Source organism: Danio rerio, chromosome 25 (assembly GCF_049306965.1).
Source record: "Danio rerio strain Tuebingen ecotype United States chromosome 25, GRCz12tu, whole genome shotgun sequence".
Taxonomy (NCBI): domain Eukaryota; kingdom Metazoa; phylum Chordata; class Actinopteri; order Cypriniformes; family Danionidae; genus Danio; species Danio rerio.
The window spans coordinates 31,078,109-31,097,595 of record NC_133200.1 but is presented as its reverse complement, the minus strand read 5'-3'; the positions used below and the strand labels follow the sequence as shown (position 1 = coordinate 31,097,595).

The window sequence follows — 19,487 nt, the reverse complement described above, 5'->3', positions numbered from 1 at the left end:
CCATACATCATACAGTTTTAAATTCAATAAAAACAACACTCTTCCAGCAGTTCATACTCACATCCAATATCTTGTTTGTCACAGGGGGCATGCATGAAATGTTCCTGAATGAAAGTGAAAGTGCCAAACTGCAGTTAAAGTCGACAAATAAAAATGAAACACTCAAAATTACACAAAACTTTGTGTCACACAAAAGTTTGTTTAGGTAATATTTAAAATCTGACTATTTGGTCCGACGTTTTTCTCTGAAACTGCGTCCCGAATGGCACACTATACACTATGCACTTACACACTCAACAGCATAGTATATGCATGTAGTGTCGTCCCAAATGGAGCACTAATGTTTTTATACTAAACGAAAATTCAATCCGTTTCTCTGATGACGTTTGACTATTGCCAAATCAGTGAAATAAATGACCAAACTATCAAATAATACCTGGCATGAGTATAACCGCGTTCACCATTAGGAGGCGTTATAATCACTCTCATAGGAGAACTTTGGTTTCACAATCCAAAATAAATAAAGTTATCCAACATGTGTGCTTGATAGCTCCGCCCCTTCGGCTACATGAGCAAACCTGCGGTCATTGAGTGCGTGAAGTGTCCATCATTACACACTTCATTTTAACCGGCTGAATGAGTGCATCATCCAGGAAATTAAAGTACACTTACTATTGTTAGCTTTCAGTGTGAACGCACTACTTACACAATTTATACTACAAAATGCCGTAGAATAGTGCATAAGTATGCAATTTGGGACACAGCTTGATAATGTCAGTTTGATGGATTCAGCCATAAGACTCTCAACCGTTACTCCCCTCTTATCGTTAGTTTGCTACAAGGTAATTATGCTTAAAAAGAAAGCCCCACCCCTACCTAATATTGTTTCAATTGGAGTTTGAAACATTTAGATGGATATCTATGAATGTTTTGACTAAAACAAGACTTAATTTAGGCTGTAGGTAAAAATCTATTTGACCAAAAAATAGATTAGTCATCAAATAGATAGTAATGAATGACTGAATGACTTTGATGAACATGAAAGTGAAATTAAACATCTCTCATGACCTGCACAGTCACCAGATTGAAATATTATTGAGTTTCTTTGAGGTATTTTGGAGGAGCAAGTTAGGAATTGTGTTCCTCCATCAGCATCACGTAGTTATTTGGGCACTTATCTGCAAGAATGGCTCAAAATCCTTCTGACCACTGTGCAGAACTTGTCATTCCATACTCGTGAAGTCTGTTGAATATGATGATTAGTCTATTTGTTAGATGCCTATTTGATTTTTATTGACAGCCCAAATGTAGCCTTTTTTGTCACACAAACATAAAATTTCTATGGCAATTGGTTTCTTTGTAGGTGGTATTACCCAAAATGTTCATATTGGTGCATTCCTAAAATAGTGACTTTTTCCACTATAAACATAACTTTAATCTTTATTTTCAGAGGAAGGTGCCAAAACTGGTCCCGTTTCCATGACAGCTGAGGGCTCTCCTGTGGAACCTAGTGCCAAGTAAAAGCACCAAGCAGCGTGAATGGTATAAATCACTTTAAGGACAAGGACTGGTTCCAGAGGAGGTTACAGACTTTGACCCTTCAGCCACTACACTTCTTATGGAGTCTGTACAGCATCATTTTTGGCTCGCCTACTCGCATTCAACTGGAACTGACTGTGGATTGGACCAATGCATCATTTTTAGACATTGATTGTTTTATGTATCTTCAAAGACCTTCATCAGCAGTTGTTTTTCATAATGATTTGTGGTCACGTAAAAAAATAGATGGTGTCTGTAGTGTTTTTTTTTTGTTTTTTTTAGGGTAACATCTTAAATATAAGGCACAGATATTTTTATATGACAAATCACTCTTTTGAATAGATGTTATAGACAAAGAAACGTCAAATTCAGCTAGATAAATTTAAATTTCACCCTAATGTTTTGTTTTCAAACTGATATGATGATAATTCAGTGAAAATTATTAGAGAGCGAAAAAAAATCTTGTCCATACAATGAAAGTTATTGAAGATCATTTTGGCTCTCTTTGATTTTTATTTGTTTATCAAAAAAATAGAATTAAAGTCAAACAGGTTTTGAACAAGTAAATGATGGCAGACTTAATATATCTGGGTGAATTATACACGTAATGTTTATTTAGTAAATGAACATGCCCCTTTTTTTTTTTAGGAAAATGGCCCATTTTAGAAGTCCGCTGCAGTAAAACTATTGTTTTGCCATTTTTTGATCCATTCAGCCAATCTCCGAGTCTGATGGGAGTTTTTTTTTCCTAGCTTAGCTTAGCATAAATCATTGAAACGGATTAGACCATTAGCATTTTGTTTTAATTTTTTAAGAGTATAATTTGAGTGAAATTCTAATGGTCTGATCCGATTCAATGGTTTATGCTAAGCTAAGCTAAAAGTGCTCCTGATAGGACACCTCAAATTCCAATTGAAAGAATGTTTAGAGGTGGGGCTTTCTTCTTGAGTAAAGCTTCATTCACACTACAAACGACTGTTCATCTCAATGGAGAGTGAGCGACTTCCAGCAACCTCCATCTATGTGAGCAACATCGACCGTTGGCAACCAGGTGGACGTCAACTGACAGGATATAGTTGAGTATCCTTCAACTTTATGCAAATAAGGAGCGACTTTCTCGAGCGACAGCCAAAATGAGCACCAGTAGAGATCACGTGATCCTCTCTCTGCTTGCTCAGAGGCCGGTTGTATATTGTATACACAGAGTGATGGGCTGCTAGTGTGAATGAGGCATTTCTCTTTTTTTTTTTGAGCGAAATGCTAATGGTCTAATCCGATTAAATGATTAATGCTAAGATAAAAGTGCTCCTGCCAGAACCAGAAATCGGCTGAGTGAATTTAAAAATGCTAAAACTCAACCGTTTAACTAAAGGTGACTTGTAAAATGAAACTATTTCCAGAAAAAAACTGTTTAAAATTAAATACTAAAGTTGTCTTCTCGTTTAAAATACTAATTTACTAATAATTTCAGGCCCGAATCTGCTTGTAAATGATCTATAATATAGAATGTAGCACACTAACACATTGTTCAGTCTACTTGTGCTGCCTAAACAGAAAAACATCAATCATCCTTGAGCACTGTGATGAAGTTGAATTGCACTTGCCTTAAAGCTGCTGCTGTCTTACAGTATTCAAGAGCACTGCACAGCAGTTTCTTCATTTCATCCGATTGATTCCTCTTTGCCTATTTTGTAAGCAGTCGTGTTGTATATTACCTCATTAACCTCATGGCATCTATATTAAAAGACTTGGAAAAGAAGCAAAGGGTTAGTTCTTAATCATGCATAAAGTGTGCTTCCACACATACATACATACACACACACACGCACATCCTTCCTACACAGAGTCCAAACACTGGTTCAGGAAAGCCGTTCTGCTTTATTACAAAGAAAGGGAGCTTTAAAGGTGGTCAGAAAATACAAGATTGGTCTGTTTTTCGTACTATCGGTTTTCCCTTTCCTACGAAATGCTTCTATTCAAATAGCTGCAGCTGAAATGTCTCCACCCCCTTGTTTATTTTTTTGTATTTTGTTTTGTTTGTCGCAATACAGATGTCCCCAAGTCAGTCAAAGTCAGGCCTTCCGCACGTCACCTTTATTTGTTTCGTTGAATTGGTCTTTAAGTGCACAGGGTAACAAACGTGATTCCCCGTCTGGCAGCTCAACATACTCTTCACTAAATTGTTTAGTTTTTTTTTTGTCTTTTGTGTTTTTGCTTCTACCACATAATGCCATTTCTGTCACCTCCTAAAAACGAGGTCAAGCATAGTTACTTCTTCCAAAATAGACGTCATGTATATATATATATAGATACATCTATCTATATATATCATATATATACACATTCATACATACATATCTTTATTCATGTGATGTCCAAAAATTAAAAAAATGTACACGTTTATTACAAAATCGTAACAAAGACTGAAAAGGGTTTGTAGTCATTCTGGAACAATGTTTCTCGGTAAGCTCACAACCGCCTGGTCCAGAGGTTGTGCCCAACAACGCTCACTGAAACAGTCTGATCGGGATTTATTGAAGCTAAGCAGTAAACAGCTCAGGATGAGGAACGCAGGTGGATGGAGCAAAAGGAATGAAAATATGTTGGAAAAAAAGGGGGGGGCAAAAAAAAAAAAAAACCAAAATAAAAAAGCACCTCCAAGATGTTAATGACAGGGCTGTGCGTCCTTCCAGACACCGACGGGAGCGGAGCGATTGTGTTTTTTTTTTTTTTTTTTATTTCCCCCACATTAAAACAAAAGCAGAAAACAATTTTTGTGTTCTTTTATTACTAAATAGTGCAACAATGAACATTGCATTTTCTTTCGCCCTTGTGTATTCACATGTATTGGATTTGTCTTTGTGTCTGTCCTGTTGGTTTTCGCAGCGCGCTTCGGAAAACAAAGCGCAAACTGCCTTGTTGTTGTTTTTTTCTTTTTAAATACCAATGGTTGTGTTTGTGTGCTGTACTGCAACTTCAAAGACTCCAGGCAAACACCAAAAGGGGCTTTCCATCAGAGGAGTAAACAAAACATTGACCCTGCTCGAAATGAAATGGAGGGAGAAGAAGAAGAGAAAAGAAAAGAAAAAAAAAAACGTAAGAGGGGATTTTAAAAACAGAATGAAAATATATAGAAGTTTTGTGTTCGGGCAGCACATAATTTGTAAGGCAGGGTCCCTCCCCCCCAGTTCTTAAGGTGGAGACCCCCGCCATCCCCCCCTCCCCCTCCCGCAGTCCTTGTCCAGATAGTTGAGGAATAAAACCAGGTTTTTTGTGGTCGGGCAGGTCGGCTGGCTGTCTCTGGCCGATCGCTCCTAGAGCTGACGGGCGCTGACGGACTCCGCTTCAGAAGGCCTGCTGGGCCGGATTGTAATTGAAGGTTGTTGGCACGTGAGGCCGCTCTTCTAGCTTGTCGTATTCCAGGTGAAACTCCTGTGGAGACCAGAGAAAAGAACACAGCTGATGTCCAGCCATATTTACAGATGGAAAAACAGTTCACTTTAGAATTCAGAACATGATCGGCATTGACAAACAAATCAGCTTCTCTATTAGGCTGCATTTACACTGCAGATCTTGATGGTCAATTCCCATTTTGTGACTTTTGTGATTTTTTTGCTGACCAGCTTACATCATCTTTTAAAAGGGACTCGTATCCGAATGTCTGCATTTACATAGCACACAGCAAAGGCGCAATGACCAGGGAAAAAAAAAAAAAAAGGGAGCGGGCGCTGACTGACAGCTAATGCTACAGGAGCGCCCTTTTCTCCTTTCCTGTATTTAATATGTTTGCAGGGTCTTAATCTTTTTTTTTTTTTTGTCTTTTTGACAAGCTGTTTTCCAATAGTCTATGACAGAAAAGTTCTGTCATTTGGCCATCTTTTAATCTAGGCCTTTTTAATCCGGTAGGCATCTTAATGTAAAGTCCATGGCATGATTTATGCATGTGACGCATGCAATAGTTTTGTTTATATTGGTTAGGTGGCGGATATTGCTCTCTCTCGTTAATATGCTTAAATACTAGTGCTACATGGCAACGCTTTTTAGTCCTCGTGTATGAGATGTAAGGCTTGGGACTCTGCTGAAGTCTGTTCTGAAATGAAAGCGTCAGACTTGACTTCATGTGCTATGGTTTTTAATGATGCGCGTCTCGCATTGACGTAAAAATTCAATCTACCTGCTTACACTGCAGACACGAGAGCTCAAATCCGGTTCATATTGGATAATTTTCAACAAAATAACAAGGTCTGAATTGGATTAGAGTAAATCAGAATCCATATGATTGTTTCCTGCTTGCATGTACATGGGTTATATTCGATCTGTGCCATATGACAGAAAATTGAGTCACTTGAACCATGCAGTGTAAATGCAGCCTCAGTTCACTTTTCTGACATTTTTTTCTTCCCTATTGTGATGTATATCACAGTGAAAACCCTTTCTGAGTAAATAATTCTAACTGAGATTTTTTCATTTGGAATTGGTAGGATCTTAGCAATTTGGTACTGATGTGACGTATACTAAAGCTGCTTTTCCGTTGGAAGGGTACAGCTCCGCTCATTGCGCTTTCACTGCAGTTGAGTACCATTTAAGGTGGCTGGGATTTTCGCTATAGTTGTGCTGCAGGGCTCGAAACTAACTTTTTGACTTGGTTGCACCGGTGCTCCCAACTTCAAATATTTAGGAGCATCAAAAAGAATTTAGGAGCACCAGAGAAAATTTAGGAGCATCCACCAAAAATGAATGAGCACCATAGCAAATTGTATTTTAAAGGATTTATTGTATTTTAAAACAACATCAATTAGGAATAATAAACCAGAAACAACTATCTAACTAATGCTGTGATGACATTGATATTTGTGTGCAATAATTCCAAAATGAATGTCTAATAATTATAGAATATTAATGATGATGAAAATGACAATAACAGTAACAATAAATTACATTTCTCATAATGATGCTGCCTTGAATACACTTGAATGCGAGTTATCTGCTATAAAAAGTCTATTACTTCATCATAAATAAATTGATGTTTTGCTTTAAACAAAAATGAATCATTGCAGTAAGAAATGTTTATTTTGCACTATTGTTTTTATATGCATATCAATTTAATAAATAATATTTCTGCTACAAAACAAACGAAAGATTTTAATAAATCCTTCAATTCAAGGCAGAGAGTAGCTTAATAATTTACGTAGTAGCAAAGTAGCAAAATAATTTACATCTCAAGATAGAACGAACAAAAGAAAGTCTCACTTCTATTACTCTTTGTGAGTGATAGATTTTTGATTTCAGTTTGTGTCGTTGTAACTGCTCAGTCTTGTTATGAGCTGATCTTCATTGTTCTGTGTTTGTGGAAAGCTGGCGAGTCAGCCGGACCAATTTATGAGCATGCAGAGCAAGATTCTCGCGATGACCACCGCTCTTTGTTATGAGTCGCAGTTTCAGTGTAAACTTGGTAAAGGCGAGCTTCTTTGGCCATGATGTGTACAGTATTAAATGTTACATTTAGCAGACATTTGTGCTAAACATGGAGTCAATGCAATGCATTGAGATTCCTTGATTGATCTCAGCTGGCAGATCAATATTCACCACATGTCAAGATTGCTCTTATCTGCGCCACTGTTATTATTATAACTTAAGGTGGCGTTTGCAAACAGGTGTACTTTTCACTCTTCAGCCGATTGCATTTCCTGCAGTCATAAAAGCTCCCTGTCATGTGACGCTGGAAAGCCTCGAGTGATTGACAGCGAATATTAAGCAATATAGAGCGGCAGGGAAGAGCGATTCAGCACGTTTTTATAAAAAAAAAATCTAAACAGGTCGCACTACAACTATTATATGCAGTCGCACAAATGTTCCAAAATATATTATGAGGTCGCATAGCTTAAATTTTGGGCACATACGTGAACAACAAGGTCGCAGTTTCGAGCCCTGTGCTGTATATACTGCCATGAGTTCCTAAAAGCATTTTCATTCCAGGGCCTACCAACAAGACTTGTCGACCACCTACTGACAGTAGCTGTTTCCATACAAAAATGTGAATTAAATTTATGCACAAAACTGGAATAACGCATAAAAGACGGGCGAATAAAGCAGCATTTCCATCTAACAAGTCAAAGAGGATAAAATCGTCACTTCCTGATTAACTGGCGCCCAAATATCAAAAGTAAAAACGAAAATTGCTGCGGTAGTAGAAACCACAGAAGACAATGCTGATATGTAATGAACACATGGTGGCGTTTAAAGGTTTAAGACACAAATACTTAAATGGTGACGCTGTTTAAAAATGAACAAATCCAATGTTTTACAATGTGCTCAGCCTGCTGGTTTGTCCATTCACACTAGAGCTGCACAATTCTGGCTAAAATGAGAATCGCGATTTTTTTGGTTAAGATAAAGATCACAATTCTCTCACGTTTCTGTAGATGTAAAATAAAGGTTAATATGAGTCTGCAATTTATTTATTTATTTTTTTCAAACATATGGTAAAACAACAATAATATTATGTGCATGTCTACTGGTTTCTATAAATAATTCTATTCTACTTATAATAATTCTAATGTTGAATTAAGTTTGAGACATATGATTGCAATCCTTGACAACATTATTAGACCACTTAATTCACTGGTAAACATTATATAGGCTAGAGTAGTTATACTGACACTGTAAACATTTATTTTCATGCACAACTGTGTGTTCGCTATGAAAGAAAAAACATATCAAATGCTTGTCGCAGTCATAACTCTAAAATGCGGTATGATTATTTAAATGATGTGCACGCCTTCAGTTTCATTTTCACTGCTAAGTGCTGTTCATACTTCACGCGCGGCACCCAAACGATCCCTCTGTGCCACAAACTCAATATATTTACAACTTTATTACCTGTTACTAACAGCAGGTTCTGTTCACTAAAGGAGAAGCGCGCGCGTCTATCAATAAGTAGGGCGCGTGCCCGCACTACAGCTCACAGTCAGCAGCTCACATCACGTGTAATTTCCCGACCGCGAATACAGCATTTTATGAAGACAAATGACATTTTTAGGTGAATTTTACCGTATAAATACAGTATGTGACTCTTTCAACATCATTCGGAGGTGTCCATGTCACAGAGCAATGTATGTGAAAGAATGAAAAGACTCGTGCAGCCGCCTTTGCTTCTCTCCTGCACTTGAAAATATGATTGACAGAATCGTAGAAATGGTGGATTAAGATCGTCTAGGGCAGGGGTCACCAATCTCGGTCCTGGAGGGCCGGTGTCCCTGCAGGGTTTAGCTCCAACTTGCCTCAACACACCTGCCTGCATGTTTCAAGTATACCAAGTAAGACCTTGATTAGCTTGTTCAGGTGTGTTTGATTAGGGTTGGAGCTAAAATCTGCAGGACACCGGCCCTCCAGGAACAAGTTTGGTGACCACTGGTCTAGGGGGTTGAATCGAGATCGCGATCTTTTTACGATTAATTGTGCAGCTTTAATTCACACACATTTTTATTATCACATAATCTATCTATAACAAATTCACGTGACCTTTTTTAATGCGCGTACTGGAATTTGTTCAGTAAAAGTTTTCATTGTAGTTTATGCACATTTTTTCTCATCGAATAAAAACCCTACTCAGTTATGCGCGTACATTTTTTATGTGCATTTTCAGAATTGATGCGTATCTTGGCGTTTCCATCCACCACATATCTAAAATGCACCTAAAATAGGTGGATAGAAACATAGCTACTGATGCCTTTACAGGTGTCTTTATATTACGGAGGTTTAAAATGGTTTAGTCTTGCAAACCAACAATATAGCAATAGATGCTGCTGACTATTTAAATAATGCAGATTTGGCGTCTTATGTCATTAAACCAATAAAGTTAAAAATGATGCTTCTTTTGGACCAATCAGTGATCAGCAGGTTTGATTGTCTTACATTTTGGTAATATTGCGGCTCACTTGGAACATCACCCGAAGAGGTGGTACTAAAAAAGTATAATGTAGTTGGTATGGAACACAGTGGAAAATCCCCCAAAAAGTGAGCGGTTCTGAAGTCTACTGTACCGTGCAGTGGAAAAGTGCTTTAAGTATATTTTTTTTAATAAAAAAAATCTATGTGCACAGATAAATCATTTATAATAATTGTAGCAAAATTCCATTAAAAATTATCATTTTGACTTCATGGTGACTTCAATTCTGATTTTCCTCTTTAGTTGTTGGAAATATACGATCGATAAAAGGAAACTTTTTTTAAAAACTATATATATATATATATATATATATATATATATATATATATATATATATATATATATATATATATATATATATATATATATCCTTGTATTCATTACACTTTTAATAATTCTAATAATAAAAAAATTATTTATTTATAGTTCCTATAAATTACTACATTAGAATTGTTTAGGTGGATTTAATGCTTCATTGTTGTTATTGCCTTTTATTTAATTACTCATAACTTTCACATTGATATTTCATAGCATAATTAACCCACAGTAAAGTGTTTTTTTTTTTTTTTTTCAAATTCCCCAAAATAAAATATATATGGCTGATTCCAGCGTTATGGACGTGACATTTGCAGTAAAAAAATGAAACGTATATTCTCAGAGAAGGTATATGTTAACAGTATATTGAAATATATGTTTATATTTTTCTTACCCCTTGACCATGGAGTTCAGGCATCAAAAAATTTCAGTCTATGCAGGTGTTTTATATTTAAAATGACGGCAAAATGAATGCGTTACGGACGTGACAAAAAAAAAACATGAGTTTTGTGAGTTGACATACTTTGTGAAAATTCTGTGAATGAAAATGCAGAAGCCAAAAAAATATATAACAGTCAAAAAAATAAGGGTTGGCTCTGCATGGAACATATATAATTAATTTTATTTAGTTTTTCATTTTTGCATTATTGAGGAAAAACTATCGTTACGGACGTGACTTGTCTTCGTTACGGACGTGACTGCTGTGAAATTGACAGTTGACACATTATGAAAATCAGATAAATGCTTTCAAAACGTGACCAAAGACCTATTTGTGGATATCTGTTGGGTGTGTAAACCAATAAACTTTAACCTCTGAGACATCTGAATGGTAAGGTTGCACAATTAATCAAACTTAAATAGATATCACCTTGTTATATTTAATTCGTATTATGGCATGTGTGTTGTTAAAGGTTAACGCACGTTCGAATGTTCAAAACTCAATTCGGTAACAATGTTGCATGCTAACATGGTGGTTTTATACTCTGAATAATATAGAATTGATAATAAACATAATCAGCTATAATGGGCCTATGTTTAGCAGGCTCCTAAAGTTAGTGTTTCCAGACAAACCTGAATTAAATCATTGCCCGACTGTTGCGCAAGACCGTGTCTACGTGGAGAATATTTAAAATCTAGTTTTGTCACAGATATGGCAATATTATATTTGACAAAGTTTATTTTAGTTTATTCTAGTTAATGTGTTAGTTGATGGAATAAATAATTTAATTTCTCGACTCGCGCTTGCTTTCTTTTTCTCGTTGGCAGTCACTTCAGGACAGGTTGCAAAAAGTTCATACGCACCAGGGTGAGAGAGAAAACTTTAAAACTTAAGAAAGGTTTTGTGTAGGCTATGTTAAACAAGCATAGAAAAATAGTCATTGGTTGTAGGCATGTACGATGGATGACTATAATGTTTATATTTTTAGGCTATAGTTTATAACCGATTGTGTAAAATATTGAATTAAATATTTACAGCTGCAGGTCCTATCGATTTTCTAACACATTTAATACTCATATAATGTCGCCTAGTTAAAGCTTAGATCAATATCAAGATTTTATTCTTATTTTATTCTTATTCTTATTAAAATAATTTTAATAAGCACTTAAGCGCATTTGCCGGGTGCTGGAAATCTTTGAAAATGTTTCAATTTTAATGTAGGCTATAGCCAATTTTCAAGCTTTGAAAGTGCTTAGATTTTGGATAAAGGGCTTGGAAAATGAATTGTGTCGCTTTGATAAATTTATCTTTATAAATAGTTATTTAATTAATGAAATAAAAAACATATTTATGCTCTGCATGAAATGAAAACTCCGCTGTGGCCTGACCCGCTGCGTGCGCATCTTGAGCAGTGGGAAAAGACCAAATGCATGGAGGTTATAGATTTTGCGCCTTGCGCGCCTCGCGTTTTGTCATTGCGCGCTTTGTGCGCTCCAGAAGAAAAGCATGTTACCTCAGTGGCGTCTTTCATTCTTCAATCAAACGAAAGCAGAGGCGGGGTTTCCTTGGAGGTGACAGCAGTGTCAAGATGACTACGGCGAACTTTTTGATGACGGAGAGACTTGTGGTCGCTGTTTTTAAGTCATCCAAAGTTGTATGACTTTACAAATCTTGAATTTCATAATGTTATTTAAAAAATTCAATTATGAAAACATTGACAGCAACACTCGCGCACAATAGACCAGCTGATGCAGTTGCTATCTATAGTGACATTCAAAAGAGCACCGTGCTTCTTTTCTTCTTGTCAACATAAAATGCATTGCGGAGCGCCTCACGTCTCTGCAATGAAGAAGCGCGTTCGTTGTGATCGGCTTCTATGAGCATATTTGTTAACTCGCATGACAGTAACACGTGCAAACACACGTGCTTACAGATGTTTTTTGCCAAAAAAGCAAAATGAAAGAAGGATATTCTGGCCACAGTTTGACATAGGAGTTGACGAACCAGCGCTGATGCTGGTCGTCTTTGCTGCCTGGAGCCGCGTCATAAACTCAACTAGGCATATTCATGATTTAGTGCAGACTACAATCAACAAACCACCCTTTTTTTCCATTTGGAAAATAACAGTTATTAATAGTTCTTATATACATTTTAAATAGCCTAATCTACAAATTAAACAAAGACAAATATTTTATGATAACTTCGCACCAAACTGATGCTTTCATTTTACAGCTTATAAAACATGTATGCAAATTAATGCAGTATCACATGTAAATAACAAAATTGTTATATGCTTAGCCTATACTTTACAAAATGTATAGGTTCAAAGCCTTATGGTTCATTGTTATCTTTCACTATAGGCAGCGCGTGCGCACATGAACCGCAAGTAAGACGGAGGAAATAGGTTAAGTCATAATCATAATTAAGATATAATTTTTAAACTAATGACTTCTATTAAAAATGTTGACAGGTTTTGTAATATTATAACAGCGATGCATTAATTGAATGCATTTTTTTTCGTAAAGCAATCTATTGAGGTAGCCTAATATTTAATTGACGGAAAAAACACGATTGGACAAACAGCCTATGCCGGTTCTTAAAAAGGATTCAGTTAATGTTTTCGTTTTGTAATCTTAATTTGTCATTTAAGTGAAAAAGATCTAGAGCAGGATTTATTTATTTATTTATTTTTTGTTAGTTTATTCAGTTTTTCTATGCTGCTAAAAAACACTGCAGGTGCGTGAAGATGCTCGTTCTGTGTGCTGTTCGCATGTTAAAATAACCTAAATCAGTATTTTAAAATGCAATATTTAATGTGTCAGACAAAATAGGCACGTCAATTTTTTTTATTAAATAATATTTTGATATTAATCTGTTAACGGTTAATATTCGGTTAACCAGCGGTTGTTGGTTGGCAAAATGAATCGAAATCAGCATTCCTAGTTTGGCATAAATTGTATCTCAACTATTTGATCTATTATTTGACAGTCAGTTACCCTATCTACAAAAGAAACAAGAAGTGCTTCAACACAAGGTGCTGCATCGCAAAAACACCAAGATTATGCGCCAATTATGGCAATATGTAAAATGTTGTTTTCTTATTAAACATTTATTTCTGAAATGTTACTAAAGTGGTTTATAGTTAAATGAAATGTTCAGTTCTTGATATAACATATGGATGTTATGTAATGTAAGTCAGTAATTGTAATGCAGCATCATAATGAACAAATATGCGCTAGTCATTGGCTTATATTAATAAGGAGTTAAAAAATGGTCACGTCCGTAACGCAAAATTGTGGTTGTTTAGAGCAAAGACCTGAGATGAGTTGGCGATCATAATTAGTATGGACATATTTTGGCTTTGTATACAAAGTTTCATTTTATTTGTTATAATATTTATTCCACAATATAAACTTTTTCATTAAATCGTTACGGACGTGACACGTGACCGAAGCTGCGTGATGTCTTAAATATGTAGCTCATAAATCAAAAGGGCAATAATGTTATGAAAAAGTAAGGATAATTATTTATACTACAGACTCCAATCCTTCTGCAGAATGATTACTGTTAACATAAAGCATGGAAAAGGTGAGTCTTTAACCCCTTTTTTGAAAGCACGAAAAGTGGTTGGATGATAATGAAAATTACCATTGGCACAATCCTCATATTTCATGGATAAACAAAACAATTTCCTTAAAAATTCAACAAGAGCACATCATTACAATAAAATATAAACCTTAATAAGCAAATTGAAATAGGTTTTGTTATTTTGGTCAAAAGTTAATTTTTTCATGATAAGGTTGACATTTTCATGGAATTGCTCATATATAAACATTCTAAAACAATTTCCAACAAAAAATATAATACTAATGATGATAATAATAAATTATTAAAATTATAAAGATTAATTTTCATATATGTATCCCTGGAGCATAAATCCAGTTGTTGCTCAGGTATAATTTAGGCAATAGTCACAATTTCATTGAAAGATGTGCTTAATAATAGCATGCAAAGCTTCCAAAATATGTAGTCTCCTTTTATAGATATCCTGCCTTTGCATGTGAGAGAAGTGGCTTTATGTGTCAATTAGGCTTTATTTATTTATTTTAGATATTTATTGTCAAAGTTCATAGGCAATTGTTTTTGTGGTTTCTTTTTTCCCTTTTATTTTGTTCAAATGATTTTTTTTTCTTTCTTTCAAATGACATGGCTATACCATTGGATTGCACATTGAACATTCATTTTGATAACTTCAAATAAACATTAGTTGATTTTTCTTTTATGCCAGAAATCATTTGATTATTATTAAATGTTATTTTGTAAATTTCCTATTTTGTAAACTTCTTGTTTTGTAAATTGCATTTCTAAGCACTTTATTTTTTTTTGATCACTTTCTAAATATTTTTTTTTGAACCCTCAGACTACATATAATCAAACTGTTAGGATAGGAGAAATTGTGTCGGAAATACAACTAAGTATATTAGTGAAAAGCCTATTAGTTCAGTTTACAAGTTACACAAATTGAAACTTATGACTGGTTTTGTGGTTCTGGGTCAAATATTTAAGAATTTGTGTCTTCAGACATTTACACGTGTCTATGACGTTATTTGTTTAAATGTAAAAATAACCCATTTGACCACAAAAAAAAAAGTTGTTCTCACAAACTAGCAACAACTAGGGCTGCACGATATTAGACAAATCTGATATTGTGATATTTGATTTTTCTGCGATAAATACTGTGATATGAATAGTTTCACAAGATGGTTTGAAGAGCTCTACTTCTGTTTTCCGGGGAGTCTAACAGTATTCATGTACAGATATTGAATTATCACAATACAAAAACATGCTTTTCTTAATTTACTTCATCTCGTTTGTACTTCAAATTTGTAAAAACAAATTTCTAAACAAAATTTAAAAAATGGTTCAGTTTTCACCATCAGAAGAAACAGTGAAAATTTAGAGTTGTTCCCTAAAACAAGCTAAATTATCTACCAGTGGACGAAGTAAAAATTTAAAATGTTGATATTTGGACTAGAAACCGAAGAAAAATTTTAAGTAAGAATTTACTTTGCATAAATCATAGAAATTCCATATAAATACAGTGATTAAATACCATACTGTAGATCCTGGTTAACTATAATGTACTCAACATTGAATATCTTTGCGATGTGGCTATTGCGAATGCAAACATTGGGATATCGGTGCTGAAACGATACATTGTGCAGCCCTAGCAACAACAGCAAAAAACTGCAACTGTCTGTAGCTCAAGGCAAAAATGTAGGACAGTGAAATCAGCATGTTTACCTTAGCGACCTTCCTCCAGTTATGACAATCGAAGAAGTAATATGTTCCTCTCTCGTAAGTGTTGGTCTTTAGCGTGGGCTCCATGCCAGGTGCTCTTGTGATCCAAACTCTTTCCTCTTTATGGTACCGCCAGTCCCGGTTGAAGCTACGATACAACAAAACCTTCCATTTAGCCTCTCCGTTCCCACCTGTGGTTACTTACCAATAGAAATGTACAGCAAGAAAGACTGAATGTTCTGGACGTACAGTTCAACGGCAGCGAGGAGTTGTAAGAGGTCTCCTCCGTTCATGTAGTAGAGGTAGAACAGCAGGTCTTCACCATATCGCCCCAGTTTTATTGCAGCCAGCTAAAGTAAACGAAAAGAAGTAAATTAAGAAATTAGCTAGGTCCAAATTATGATTGCAAACCAGTTTTATTTAAGTGTTCATTAGGGCTGGGTAAAAAAAAAAAAAAAGTGTAATAAAATAAAATCTCTATTTACATATTGTTTCAAATATATTTTTGATTCGATACAGATTTAAAAGCCATAAATAGTTTTCTTTTTTTCTATTTTATGCATTCCGGAGCTTTTATAAGTGTGGGACGCCTAGGCATGAGAAAGAAAAGTGTGGCAGGAGTGGATGTTATTTAATGTCAATCAACAAAGGTTTTCGGTTTCTATTTGATCTGTAAACATATACAGTTGAAGTCAGAATTATTAGCCCCCTTTTGATTTTTTTTTCTTTTTTTAAATATTTCCCAAATGATGTTTAACAGAGCAAGGAAATTTTCACAGTATGTCTGATAATAGTTTTTCTTCTGGAGAAAGTCTTATTTGTTTTATTTTGGCTAGAATAAAAGCAGTTTTACATTTTTTTAAAAACAATTTTGGGACAAAATTAATAGCCCCTTTAAGCAAATTTTTTTTTTCGATAGTCTACAGAACAAACCATCGTTATACAATAACTTGCCTAATTACCCTAACCTGCCTATTTCACCTTATTAACCTAGTTAAGCCTTTAAATGTCACTTTAAAATGTACAGAAGTGTCTTGAAAAATATCAAGTAGAATATTATTTACTGTCATCATGACAAAGATAAAATAAATCAGTTATTAGAAATAGGTTTCTAAAACTATTATGCTTAGAAATGTGCTGAAACAATATTCCCTTTATTAAACAGAAATTTGGGAAAAAAATAAACAGGGGCGCTAATAAGTCAGGGGGCTAATAATTCTGACTTCAACAGTACATGCAGTGCAGTACTTCTGCACATAACAGCAGCAAATAAACAGGAATAATCGCATATAAACAAGACTGATGTGGCTTTGTAATGCAAATACCCAGAGTCTGAGCACAGAGACACCCCAGTATGCGAGTGTTGGGTGTCGTTTTTTTGCCTTATTACAACTTGAAGTATTACATACATGTTTTTAATTCGAAATGCCCTTCCGGTGTACTATACATGTAAATAGTCCATCAGGTCTAAAGTGAAAGCATTTTAGAGGCATAATCACTGTATAATATCTTAAAGCGACAGCAGCCAAATATTATACAGTTTATGTTGTTAAAATTAATTAAAAAAAAACATTAACTGCCCTTGACTGAATATGCTTCATAGACATCATATTAATATATGTAGACTTTATTTGATGTGTGTAGAAACTAGGTATATCTATATGTGCGTGTTTGTCTAACTTAAATGGAGGCCCGGTGTCTTTTCCTGAAATCCCTGATGGTGTATTCACACTGTCTTGTTTGGTTTGTTTGAAATGAACTCAAGTTCGTTTCTTCCATTGGTGTGGCTCTTTTGGGCGGTTGTAAACACAGTAATATCTCACTGGAGCACACAAAACGAATGGACCAAGAGCTAGCTGCTCCCAAACAAACACATTTTGGGTTTTCAGGATCTCCTAGTTTGAATTGGGCACCAATAGACTGTCATTGCTAAGCAACCATCAGACATGCTGTTCATTGACCCACCACTAACAAACCACAGTCCATGCCACACCTCTAGCTCAGATACAAGCTTACTCATGAACAAAACAAACTAAAAAAAAGTGTTGTGTTTGCCTGTTCTGCTTTGTCTAGTCTGTTGTTCTAAATGAAATCATTACAACACACATATCACAAACATGTTGCTTTTTATTTGCGAGTTTATATTTGGAATAAAAAGCATGTGTGAGCAATAGGTGCAATATGTGAATAAGCCCTCAAAGCTACAGTAAGTTTGTCAGTGGCTGTTCTTCAGACAGCACAGCTAATGGTTGCACACTAGACACTGCGTCATGGGAGCACAAACAATTCTGTCCAATAAATGGCTTTAAGATACTTTAACACAGGTTTTGTGCATAATTTCTTATTCAAAATGGGCAGTGTAAATGAAAAATGCACCAAAATGCATGCGCTGCCTTTTTGTTGACTTCAGTAAAGAGTAGTGTGCTGCACTTTTTTGTTGCTAGGCAACCATAGCATCAGGCCCTTCTTCTGCACACAGTTGATTTTTTTTCAACTGCAGATGCACAGAGCATTCTGTCAGAAACAAGAAGTGCAGCAGGGGGTTAAAATGCAAGGCACCCATGGTGCAAAATGCTCTCATAGAATAGAAATCCAATAGAAACCCATTTTAAAAAAATCAACTCTTGCAGCAAAAATGCAGTTAGTTCAAATAAGACCTAAAGACTGGAGATTGCATGTTCTCCTTGTGTTTGCATGAGTTTCCTCCAAGTGCTCCGGTTTTCCACAAAAAAGTCCAAAGACATGCACTATAGGTGAATTGGGTAAGCTAAATTATCCGTAGTGTAAGTGTGTGAGTGAGAGTGTATGGGTGTTTCCCAGTGATAGGTTGCGACAGGAAGGGCATCCACTGCAAAGAATATATGCTGGATAAGTTGGTGGTTAATTCTGCCCCCTGATTAATAAAGGGACTAAGCTGAAAAAATAATGCGTGAATGAAGACTAAAATAAGAGTGTCTAAAATATAGAGTTGGGTTCTGTTTCAATGTACACATGATATATATATATAGTCTTTACTAGTCATTATTAGAGATATCAATAGCATTTGCAGTAAATCACTGAATCAAATCATGAGCTTGCCAATCAGAATTTTATATGGACATCTGAATTTGATAACCAGCCCTAGTGTTCATCACCTCACCTTGTCCCTTATGTGAATGTTGGTTAAGTACTCTGAAGGAACATGGAAGTCTAAAAAACAACAGGAAGAAAAGTTGAATTCATTATTGAACAACCAAATGTGTGGGTCATCTCTACTAGTTAATTCAAATGAACTCTTACCAATGTCTTGTGGCCGACATGGAGCTGAAGCCCAAGGAGATGCAAACTTGGGATACAGATTCCTACAAGAAAAGAATGAACAAAAAAATGCAAGGTTAAAAGAAAATATTTACATACAAGAAGTCATTATTTGGTATTTGGTTCTTACTCTGGAGAGTTAAGGTTGAGTCCTAGCGTTGTTAGGTCACTTCCTAAGGCTAGGTGAACCATCCCAGGATCTGTCTCAGCTGCCCTAATGAATGTCAAGAGTCCAATCATTCCAAACTGATCTGTCACCATTCCTGAGGGAATGTTCGTTACCTTGCCTAGAAAAGAAAAGAACGAATGTCAAGTTTGATTGTAAGTGTCCTACATCTTTTGACCAATGAATTTAAGCAATTCGTAATCAACAGACGTATCTTCAATTCTGATTACATTTACGTATATTAATAAATCCATCCACACACACACACACACACACACACTTAAATGATTTTTTTGTATTTATTTAGTTTCAATTTAATTTTTCAATTGAATTTTTTAATATATTTTTATATTAATATGGTAAATATATGATTTACATAACTTTCCATATTTTACGGACCATTTAACGGTACCTTTACATACTTTTTCCTAGTTTGTACCTTAACTAGGAAAAGACAGTACAGAAGAAATTACTACTATATA

General features: G+C 35.3%; 2 protein-coding genes across 8 annotated transcripts in view; one reads left to right on the top strand and one right to left on the bottom strand.

Annotated features, from left to right (window-relative positions):
* Positions 1-2,106, top strand: part of washc4 (WASH complex subunit 4) — a 53,225-nt gene extending 51,119 nt beyond the window's left edge. Inside the window, exon 33 of the mRNA XM_689025.10 lies at positions 1,451-2,106. Within this exon, the coding sequence (XP_694117.3) occupies positions 1,451-1,521 (71 nt within the window). The 3' untranslated portion in view covers positions 1,522-2,106. The remainder of the gene's footprint in view (positions 1-1,450) is intronic.
* Positions 2,107-3,886: 1,780 nt separating this feature from the next.
* cnot2 (CCR4-NOT transcription complex, subunit 2) overlaps positions 3,887-19,487 on the bottom strand; it is a 35,045-nt gene continuing 19,444 nt past the window's right edge. For 6 of the 7 annotated variants that reach the window (XM_073941640.1, XM_068217296.2, XM_073941642.1 and 3 more), the window contains exons 10-15: positions 18,970-19,126; positions 18,822-18,883; positions 18,682-18,731; positions 15,792-15,892; positions 15,546-15,690; positions 3,887-4,971 (exon numbers count right to left, since the gene is read on the bottom strand). In XM_073941640.1, the coding sequence (XP_073797741.1) occupies positions 4,885-4,971; positions 15,546-15,690; positions 15,792-15,892; positions 18,682-18,731; positions 18,822-18,883; positions 18,970-19,126 (602 nt within the window). In that variant the 3' untranslated portion in view covers positions 3,887-4,884. The remainder of the gene's footprint in view (positions 4,972-15,545; positions 15,691-15,791; positions 15,893-18,681; positions 18,732-18,821; positions 18,884-18,969; positions 19,127-19,487) is intronic. The other variant, NM_001089524.1, reaches the window with a different exon arrangement.